Below are 12,315 nucleotides of genomic sequence, written 5' to 3'. Positions count from 1 at the left end.
ATACAGGCATAAGTGGTCATTAGGGTGAACATAGGGGCATTAAAACCCCAATTATCTAGATATAATTGTTACTTAATCATAATTCATCAGTAAAATGTTGGTCTTATATTGGTAAAATTTCTTTTCTTGGATGGTCAAGACTAAATTGAAAAACTAAACAAAATTAGTAAGGTAAAATTAGTGAAATATTTAGAAGTTTTAACCCAAAATCCTTCAAAAATTAAAAATATTCGTCCACCAATGATATGGATAATTATATCATAATATACTTAATTTATCTATACGACCATACACAGTAATTTTGATAGAAGTTCGTAAAATGTAGTATTTTATACGTATTGTATGTAACATATACAAATACCTATTTTATTTTTTTGAAAAGTGATACCATAAATAGAAAAACAGTATTGCACACACAGTTTTTATTTTTTTTTTTTTGATTGAGAAAATTTGATTTCATTTAACTATGTAGGTACCTACAACTTTAGAGAGCGTTCTCAATTTTTCCAACGCAAAACCGATTTTTCAAACCATCTCGTTATAAATTATTATGCAATTAAGGTATACTGACACAGAACCATCACCACTTGTAAGTTACTTTGAATTAAATACTTAAACACATATACTTAAGATTTAAAATGTCATTAAAATTGCCTATATCAGACCCCTTAATAAACGGATGTGTAGACGGATCTATGTTATTCAGTTCAATACAAGGTATACATACATATTATTACTTATTAGTATACGTTTCTCCAGACCATTACACTGAAAATCGATTTCTCCGGCGAACCGGTATATCAAACAAATTCTGAATAAGGGCGATTCATTTTAAACTAATCAGGTAGGTATTAAATGTTTGCAAAAAACTATAAGTACTATTAGGACCTAATTTAATATTTAATATTACTGTTATTATTCTACAATATATAAAATAAATTATATTATACATGTGCACTATGCAGCCTTAGACGAGGGTCACAAATATAAATAACGTGACATGTTTATTAATTATTATATACTGCTGCAGATATAGTGTATTTAATATATTATTGGTATATGCGCCAAGACAAACTTAATTATCGACCAACGGCCGTTTCAATACCCCCTTCCCCGCCAGCCAGCTCGCAGCAATTCATCGCATGCAAACCCTTTTGCGTACACCTCCCCTCCATCGTACGAAGACCATCACTCTTACCTAACCCCTGCCCCGCCAACAACCCCAAACCACCCGAACGGGATCGAGACTCAGCCGCGGCTGCGAATGTATACGCGTTAGTTCCGCCTACATTATAAACTGAGCTTAATTATAAACCTTGGATTAATGATGGCTAAATCGAGTGTTAAATTCATTAAATTTCGCAAAGTCCACCCGCGGCGTCGGCGAGTAAGGGTGGCTACGCGTGCGCGTGCGTTGGGTGTGTGTGTGTGTGTGTGTGTGTGTGTGTGTGTGTGTGTGTGTGTGCACACGCTCGCAAAGAGGTATAGGCGAGAGGAGAACATCTCCGGTGCGCGCGAAAGAGCAGGACATACACCGCTCCCGCCGCTGCGAGAAGAGCGGTATAAACACTGTGCAGGCGCAGGAGCGAATGTAATGGCGGTCGATCGGGGGGGTGCTTTGAGTCGCCATTTTCAGCATCGTCGCCGCCGCCGCCGCTGCCGCTCCGTTTCCGCATCTCTCGGCATTTCGCGCAGTCCACATATATATATTTTATAGGGTAGGTATATATAGGAGCGTCCTACCTCGGCGTCAAACGGTCCGGAGTAGACTTCCTGCTGCTGTCCTTTTGTATAACTATATAGCGGTGCATGACTATTATTATTATAATTTATAGTCGTCTCGAAATCGGTAAATCGCTTTTCGCGAATAAATAGAATTCCGTTACGTCATCATCGCAGTGTATATATTATACATACAAAGTGCATGGTCGTATGCGGGGTATAATTGCATTAAGGACCACTCACCACTCACAGACTGCACTCATTTGGTCAGATCCGTAATCTATTTAATCGGTTATAACTTAACTATAAATATATTATAGGTACATTAATCTCGATTGGTTTTAAATAATTCTACAATGCGCTTTGGTTGCAGTTGAGTATAGATCAATAAATTATTATAATAGGTTTAAGCGGACTAAGACAATCTTTCCAAAATTACAAAACGAAACCTAATATCTAATTGATTTCATAAATGAAATATGACTGATAAATTTAAAACAGGTATTATTATACTTGGGATTGAAGTATTGAACGACCCAGCGTTACCAAACAGCTATAATAAGATAGATTGAAAATAGGCTTTTTTTAAACTAAATAATAATAAATATTTATACTTCATTTACTGCCTATATACTATATATAGTCTATACCCACTATATTGTGTTAAATGTCTTTCGACCATATTGGTATAAAATATTTTATTGTTTTTTTCCACAAAACACCATATTTTAAGGTTTAAATTCTGAAAAATCGTCAAAATAATTTTAAACAATCGGTTTGTTAAAATATTATATGGCATATAATATAGGCAAGTATTTATTCAACAAACAAAATTCAAATATGGTTTAATTTTAACAGTTTGTTTATTCAACCTGTTTACTGTTTAGTATATATATTAATGAATACTTATACAGTTAAACTGGATTTTTTGCTCTGTGTTTAATATATACTATATGAAATTCAAATAAATCATGATCCATAATATAATATGAATCGAATCAAAACAGTTCTTTTTATATTATATTATACACTTTCTATAAGAATGCCCCACGTGTAGATCCAACTTTAAATATTTTACATTTTATCAAGTTCATTGCTTTATATTTAATATACAAAACAAATACCTATTGAGTTTATGACTATAATATAAGATTATTATTTGGTTGATAAAAGTTTATTGTGATTTCCTTTTATGAATTATTTAACATCACTTTAATAGCTGGTTATAAAATATTCGCCATTCGATTAGAGGGAAGTATTTTGAATTACCCCGGGTTTTATAATATACCTTTTTATAATATTTATTATTAACAACAAATCGACTTTCAAACGCGGAAAATGCATTTTCGAACTAGCTTTTGATCATTGTTGCCGTCCATTTCAATTATTACGTGACTTTAACATAATGATTTAATTCGTCATAGACATTATGCATCACTATATTCACCAAGTGTAAGCAGTAAACACAGATATCTGTACTATATATTTTCTAATATCTATACGACCTACCCATCATAGAAGTCTGCCATATTCCCATGTATTATTAAGCCTATAGTATGCATAAAGGCTTACGTTATTCAGTGTTGTATAATATTACTATGTCGGTATATATGGGCACCTGCAATGATTTGTATATCTAATAAATAGTAATAACGAGTGGTTATATTATGAAGAACTGAAGAAGCAATAATAATTTTTATTTTATTTTAGAATTTTCAGCGTACAATATTATAGTTCGACAATCACAAAGCAATAATATTATATCGCGACGAAGAATATAACGGCAATGAGCTGCAACATTCGATACAGTTTTTGCACGTTTCAGGTTTAAAGACCTTTCAAAATCACCCTGTGGTGTAGGTTTTGAAGGGGAACTTAATTAACTTACAGTCTACGACCGGAGGTGATGAAGTAAGACTATTTTAAGGGAGGTTTTAAACGTGCCGCGAGTGAAATGTAAAGAGCTCGAATTTTCATGATAATTATTTCTCTCTCTATATTATGCGTTTATAAACACAATATTGTTTTGGGTTCCACGAAATAATTATTAAAAACATAGAGAAAAGTTCCATTTGCATGGCGTAACAGTTTGTAATGGTATAATATTGTAATAGCTTCAGTGTCAAAAGATAATATCGTTAATAAAATGATTATAATATAAAACATAATAATATAGGTAATCCAAACATTAACATTTTAATTTGTGTCGAGACTCTCGGTATATATTATCATTGATAATAAATACTAAAGAAAAAAAAACAAAAATAAATAAATACTATTTATTCAATGATTTTATATACAAAAACATAGAAATTTTATCAGACATAATAACATAATAAATATATTAACTGAACACACTTTTCCATTTTTCAAACGAAATAAAATTAAAAATAATGGTAAATACTTTTTACAGATCAATTTTTTTAAAGAATGGGGTTAAATATTAACTAAATTAAAATAGTATGAACGAACCTTTGAAAGAACGATAAAATTGAAAATGAAATGTTTGACATGTATTTCATATTCATATTGTTGTAACTGAATTGTAAGTAAGTACCCTTATTAATTCAAGGCCCCACAGTCTATAAATAATTATTAACTTACTATTAGTGATTTAGGCTTTAGAAAAATCTTACAATGTAGGTATGTTGATCTAATTTTAATTTAATATACATACATATTACATACACTATTTTTTGATGAGTAATGATAGAATAAGAATATTGCATAATAATTTCTTATGAATATTATGAAATATAATGTAAAAAACCGGGGAGTCACCCTGCTGTATAGTAAGTTTTGAAGTAGATAATTGATAGTCAATTTTTTTAATTTTCCCCTGGGCTGTTTTTAAAAGTACTTGGAATTTTTTCTTTTAGAACTATAAAACACCAATTAGATATATATAGCTTTTAACCAGAAACCACACTTAAAGTTGAATAACCTTCATTTTGACTGCTCTAAAACATGCGCACTGTACAATAATTTGTACCACAAACGTTTTTGGGCTATTTTTATGAAACACAAATCACAAAATACATAAAAAATAATGTAATAATAAACTATTAGGTATATACAATATTATATATTAAAACTTATAAGGTATGGAAGCACGTGATTCCCAATCGATTCAGCCCTTTATAGCGATTACTTCGGGAGGATGCATCTCTCGTTGTCGAATATTATTTTTCCGATTTTGCGGCGATTGCCATCACAAAATTCGTGGAAAATTGAGAAAAAACTTGATAGACATTTTACGTGAAGACTGAAAATCCTCTAAAGTGTTTTTACGAAGGGCAGCACAAAGCCTTAATCTCCAGGAATCGAAAAATAATATTATCATCATGGATAGAGATGTATTTTTTTCTATAGTTAGCAGGTGGTGTGCTGGTAGCTGCTGTCTCACTATCTCTCTTACATTTATGTGCGTCCTCACCTAACTAAAAATTGTTAATCAGTTATTGCTATTAAATCTTTGTAAGAAATATTCTGCTTTGGAATTTTAAATTAAAAATGTAAGTATATATGTTACCATTAAAAAGTGAGTAATTTAAAAAATGGTAAAATCCTATTTTTTACGTTGTTTGAAATGACCGATTTTATATTATAGGAAAAAATATTTTCAAAATTATAAATTTCCCGTATAATGACGTTGTGTATCACACGAATCACTCTATTAAAATATGAGAATGAAGCCCGGCCGCAAGCGATTATAATATATTATATAAAGAGACGTTGTCTCGTTTCATTTGCCGATCTCTCAGCGACCGCCATATCACGTTTATTACACCGGGAAAAACAACAACCTTGTAGGTTTAGTACATATACACAACATAGCTCACACACACACACACACACACACACACACAAACTGCCTGCGAATATAATGTTGGTCGTAACAAATAGTAGTGGAGCGGCGGCGGACTGAAAACATTCTTGTGGGAAACGAGTCAAGTGTGCCGGGCAGCAGGATATATAATGGATACATATTATACATACGGTGTGGCAGCGGTGGCGGCGACGGCGGTGCGGCGCACCGGAAAATGCGATTGTTTTTTTCCCCCGCCCGTCTCGAGCGAACGCGTCGACGCGGCCGAGTAAATATGATACGATTAACGGCAATTTTCACTCCCCACCCCGCCATCGTCATCACACTAAACCCGCACCCTCTATAACCACCCTTCCTCTCCCTCAGAGACAATAACGATACGCGACCTGGAAAAACGCCGAGCAAGAAAAGATCTTTTCGAAAACAATATATACTCGTCTATATAACCTAACTTACCTACTTTAACCTAACTAACTCACCTCAACTTATACCTATAAATATAATGCAATGTATAGGTCATGCACCGTAGTCGAAATCCCTTTTACTCACTCAACCGGGTAATATTACATTTTTTCAAAACAATTTCCTACCTACACCGCAGACAATGAAGTACCTGTGTATAATGCCTAGTTTTTTATGAAGACTAACTGCAAGCCACATGGGAATTGTAAAGGCTTCCCGGATTGTTTGATTAAACTTTGGGAATGAGAACTTGAGGTGTCATTAAGTGAAATCAAAAATCTATTTTGGGTGGGTTGTCTAATTCAAAATGTTGAGTTTATATTCTATGATGTTACACACATCACACAATATTTAATTCATCTGCGAAACTGCTTAATCCACAAGCTCTCCTCCGAATTTGATATTGCTATTTATGTGATTACTGATCATTCCAGACGTCTAGCTATAATAAGCTATTATAAGTTATAACCTATAGATTAGAACTGATTCTCAATGTTTTGCATAATATGCGATCCGGAGACACCTGTTTAATATTTTGTTGGTGTAGGTCTTTATGTATACATTAAGCACAGGTTTTGTGTGATCAGGATAATGTAAAAACGCGATAAAAAGATTTTTAATTTAAACGTTATTATAATTAAAATTTTGGTTTTTATTAAGTAATAACGGTTGAGTACTGAGATTAAAATTAAACGCTATATTTGCATTTAATTCAAACAGTGATTATTACATTATTCATCTCAATACTATTAATTGAACTTTTCTATAATAATATCATCATATTTTATTAAAACATTATAAAATTAATTAGATTGTCTTTGTCGTTTAAAAGTTTTATTGTTGATCCTCGAGTGAAAACGGAATTAGTTAAAACTGCGTTCTAAAATTAATTTATGTGATGTAAATATTGCAGCCCGCGGTTTTCTTTTTTATACGAACACTATACAAGATACAACACTGATGCCGAAAGGTACACGTAATAGTGGCACGTATTTTTATTTATATAATGATTTCTTTCTCACTTAGCTACAAGAACCGGCACGGTACCTACTGTTTTTAATTTTTTATTCAATTATATATTAGCTAATGCACACATAATACAACTTATAAAAATAAAAATTGTATACTTGGTTGTAGCAGTATCAGAACAAAAAACTTGGTTACGATACTAATTTCGTACGATGAACGTAAATAGAGAGAGTAGGAATATTATTTGTGGATGCATTTAAATGACAAACGTATAGTCACATCCATTATATAATTTAACTAAAGACTCTTGAGGAGGTATCGCGCACACACGCACACACGTATATGTTTGCGCATACGCACACACATATAACATATATTTGTCTACTCAGTGGAAATTCTGAATCTACGTTAACTATATTCAACTAATCAAACTATAATTTAATCACAGTACCAATTAAGCAGAGATAATTGAATAACAAAATTCGATTTTAGATAGCAATCAGAAACATTTTATGGTTCATTCAAATCACTGCAGTTTATAACTTGTTATTTGGTTAGCAGTTATATTCATTATAAAACAAAACTGAATAGGCGCACTTGCCAACGCACTTTTATACCTACTTATTTTTTAACTTAAAAATATGATCTTTTGTTGACTGTAATTTATTAGTTATTTTGTATTTCAATGAATATAAATTGGATACACCTGTTTTCGTCTATAGAATCGACTTTTTTGTTTTTTTTACATTATGATGAGAATGATACAGGTCGGTCCACGTAAGTATGTCTACACTCATTATTTCTAAAAGGTTTAAGTTTTTTGAAAATATTATTTACACATAATTTAATGAGTTTGCACAACAATGTTTTTGAAAAAATTGTATTTTTTTACCGTTACGTGTCTTTTTTAATTCTTATTTTTAACGACACAATGTTTTTCGGAGTACCTATTAAGTTTTCAATTTATCTAACATCGAACACACAGTTTTAAACAAATAGATAAATACTTATAACTATTTAGTTATTACTTATACAGTTATAAGTAAACACTTAAATGGATCATCTTGTATAATTCTTTATAATTCGTAGGATAAGAAAATCAAATTTATTAAATTGTAGTATGGTACCTATCTATAATTTGTAATTGATTTACCTACCATGATTCTGTGATATTAAAATACTAATAATAATTTATTGCAAGTGAATTATTAGAACATACTAAAATATATTTATGTATCTACTACCTATATTATGTTTGTTTTTAAATTATAAAATATAGAAATTCAATAAATGTGGAACCTGATATTTTGTATTGTGACAATCATGCTTATTGTTTACTATAATCTCAATACTTTTGACTCCTGTTAGTCTTATAATGATGTCTAACAATTTAACACAAATTAAATGATTCAAAAAGCTTAAAAATTGTTTTAAAAAGGTTTTTTATAGTTATAAAATATTATAATTAAATATCTCTAAATTATTTAAATTATATGATGATGTTATTTTTTGTATTATTTTAATACAATTTGTGTTACAGTTTACAAACATATTGTAGTATTGAATTAGATAATAGAAATATGCCCATATATATTAGGATTAAAACATTATTAACCCTAAATAAATACATTTATGTGGATACCAAAGTTTACCGAATAATTTCATAAGTATAATTTTTTTAGGTGAAACTAACCTTATTAATTGCATTATTTGGCTAAAAATAAATAGGGATTTCATGATGAAAATTGGATCTCTTGATTCATCAAAATACACTTAACAATAAATTACTGTATAAAATATATTTTATATGTAAATTATTAGATATTATGAATACTCTTCTACTCACTTGGTTCAAATAATTCATAGAATTCGTTTAATAATTAAGAGTTATAACAGAATAGAATTTTCATAGAATTTCGTCCAATCGTACATAATTAATTTAGTTAAACATTGAATGTTACAGAGAATAACGTCAGAAAATTGTACTATTACATACACGAATAGAAATGTAAATAGTTTAATAGTAATCTAACAGTATCATTACAAGACGTATTGTAACTATTCAATTAAGTGGTATTTAATACTTTTTTGATAACGAAGATAATGATAAAAAAATAATTTAATATTGTCAGTAGTAAGTTAATATAAAAGTCTATTGTCTATACTCTATAGTCATATTATTGACGATTATGGAATTACAATAAGAATTTATGAAAAAAATAAAAGGGAGTCGCGTAATAATCATAATTATTATTTATTAATTACTCGTATTAAAACGTATACATTGTTTAGTGTTTGCACAACATAAAGCCAAGTGAAACATAAAACGACTAACTGTTATTAATTTATTATTTGTATAATACATTATATATATACATACCACGTTCACCTTCTTCATATTAAAATGTTAAACCAAATTGCACCAATATTGGCAATGCATTTCTCACATTAATCGTATTTCAATACCAAACCAATCTTTGTAAATCATAATGCATAACAATTTTGACAATTTATTTCACTGTGAATACGTTTTGGGAACTAAAAATCATAGCATTTGTTGTTTTATTAATTATTTCTAAGTTCTAGGACATTATACGTAAAACTATGTTGTAGTAATATATATATATTTATAAACAGTAATATAGTTGTAGTGTAGATACTAGATAGTGTAGTAGGTACTCAAGTACTCATAGTAAAATTATATCGGTATACCAGGTATCGATGCACTAGTAGAGGATGTATACCACGGTACAAAATGTTCATAAATTATTATAATAATATAGTGTCATAGTGATGCTGGAAATGTTGGATGTAACTTATAAGTAGTTAAACTGCACACACACGCGACAAAAAGTTTAAGAATGTTTGCTACTCATGGATCCACGCATTTCAGATAAGCATTCTGTCAACAATATCCTTAATAACAAATGTTACAATATAATACGCAGATAACGACGACTTTACCATATTGACATTTCCGACGTTAACCTTTTGAAAGTCCAACCGAAACTAATAATAATAAAAAAAAAAACCCTGAAAATAATTTACGAATTGCAGTCGTTTTCGAACTTTGGGGAACTAAGAAATGCCTATACAGAGTGTAGGTATTGTGGTATAAACAGTTATATAATAATAAATAATATTATGGCATACTGCATAGAAAATAGATTAGGTTAGATGGCCCTTAGAATCGGGATTTCTTTGCCTCTTATTTAGCCTAGGTATAGGAAGATTTCAAACAGGCGCATCGGGGTCGGGGGTTACGTACACTATAATAGTTACACTATAATTGGCTGTGAATATAGTACGGTTGCAGTGTAAACCAAAATAAAAGGATAACTCACCTGGACCCTGACTTCCGGCAAGTTGACCTTCATGGCCAACTCTTCTCGGCTGTACACGTCCGGGTAGTGCGACTTCTCGAACGCTCGCTCCAGCTCGTGCAGCTGATAGGTGGTGAACGTGGTGCGATTCCGGCGGTGTTTTTTCTTGTCGGGGGGTGACATACCACCGGCCGCTGCCGCGGGTGACGCGCTCGCCCGGCCGCCGGATAGTTGTTCATCGTCCGGTTCGCCGTCGCTGCTGTCGCCGCACCCACCGCCGCTCATGTCGTCCATGTCGGCTGACCGACGCTGTTGTGGCGGGCCTCCTCCTCCACCACCACCTCCTATTCCACCTCCTACTCCTCCATCTCCGCCGGCGCTTCCTCCACCACAACCACCACCAACCCCTCCGCAGCCGCCACTGCGCATTATGTTATGTTGGTCGGACGTCAAGAGCTGATGACGGTTTTGTTCAGTGTCACTAGAATTGCAGCTGTTTTCTCCTAAAAAAAAGTATGCTCTAAGTTAATTTTATTACTAGGTATAATCAATAATCGCTCAAACAAGTCTATATTTGAACGGATATTGTGCCACAAGTACCTATTATTACACAATTACGTGGTATACGTATTAACTCGTTAACATTAATAATTAATAAATCTATATTTGATAAGACGTGTATATGGTACATAGTATAATAAATAATAATGTATACATGAATATAGCTATATAAAACTCGAGCCCTTAGAATAGAAACTGTTAAAATGTAAAGTTAAAAAAAAAATCGATTTTAAGTTTGAACTTGAGATATTTTAAAGAGTTTTTACCTAAACTAAAAACTTAAATACTTGCAAACATACTATAGGTTATAATATAACATTTTCAAATATTATAAAACACTCCTTTAAACCCGAAAAGTTAGACTTTTGGCCTTTCACAATTTTTTAAGTAAATGCAAAACCTGATTGCATACAAAATTGATTTTAAGACAGCCATATAATATACTAAAATATAACAATATTGAATTTCTAAATATTGCGTTTTGACACTCAACATATCACACTATAATTAATTTGTATTCAGTGAAAGAACGCCACAAAGCAAAATAAAGCAGTCATGAATTTTGACTCTGGCGATTAATTGGATAAATTAAAATAAATATACTGCCATAAAGAAATATTGCTCTCTTGCTTCGAAAATCAGGAAAAAAATAAATCATCCACTACTGAGACATATTTTCAGTGGCTAAATGAAAATATATAATAATATTTTTGTTTACTCAAAATTGTTGAATTTAGTGTAAGTGTTTTAATTTTTCAATGTTTTTTGTCGACATTGAAGAGAACATTCTTTAGCATTATTTATTAATCGTTCACTACCCATTATTATATTATATACATTAATACTATCTACTTAATCAAACTGAAAAGTTTTCTACTTTTCGCAGTAATATAGGTACATTTAAATAAATGTGCATTTTAAATGAAAGAAGTTAATAAATAATCATGAAAATCTAAGTATTCATTTATGAATTAAAGTATTATCAATGTTTTTAAAGTGATCTTTTGAATGTCATAGTACAATTATAACACGCAATAAAAAGGGAATTTAATTAAAAAGTAGATACTATTACAATTATACTTTGTTCCTGTTATTTCGCTTTTAAAATTGAGGATTTAATGTATTTAGAGGAAATATAATTATGTTTATTTTAAAAGTCATCAAACGACTTTTAATAGTTAATAATAAAAGTATGAAACAACAATAAACAAGATGAGAACTTGTGTATAATACATTATAGGATGTGCGCACATACTAATAAGATAATTATTAATGTATACGATTTAGTCACCTAATTGTTGAATTTTACATTTTCAACAAATTAATTGTACATTTGTAAGGGGGAAAGTGTATTACGTTTCCTACAAAATAGAATGTAGTAGGTATTTTACTCTTTTTGTTGAAATTGCAAATATAAAAACGAAGTTTTTATAGGATTTCGATTGTTGT

At 30.8% G+C, this 12,315-nt stretch overlaps 1 protein-coding gene across 1 annotated transcript in view; it reads right to left on the bottom strand.

The window, feature by feature from the left end:
* The window catches only part of LOC111031742 (retinal homeobox protein Rx1-like), a 46,022-nt gene that overhangs the window by 15,170 nt on the left and 18,537 nt on the right, over positions 1 to 12,315 (bottom strand). The window contains exon 2 of the mRNA XM_022311811.1: positions 10,327 to 10,808. Coding sequence (XP_022167503.1) covers positions 10,327 to 10,808 — 482 coding nt within the window. The remainder of the gene's footprint in view (positions 1 to 10,326; positions 10,809 to 12,315) is intronic.

Source organism: Myzus persicae, unplaced genomic scaffold, assembly GCF_001856785.1.
Source record: "Myzus persicae strain clone G006 unplaced genomic scaffold, MPER_G0061.0, whole genome shotgun sequence".
In the NCBI taxonomy this organism is placed as follows: domain Eukaryota; kingdom Metazoa; phylum Arthropoda; class Insecta; order Hemiptera; family Aphididae; genus Myzus; species Myzus persicae.
Note: the sequence above shows the minus strand (reverse complement) of the source record. Positions and strands in the feature narration are given on the sequence as shown.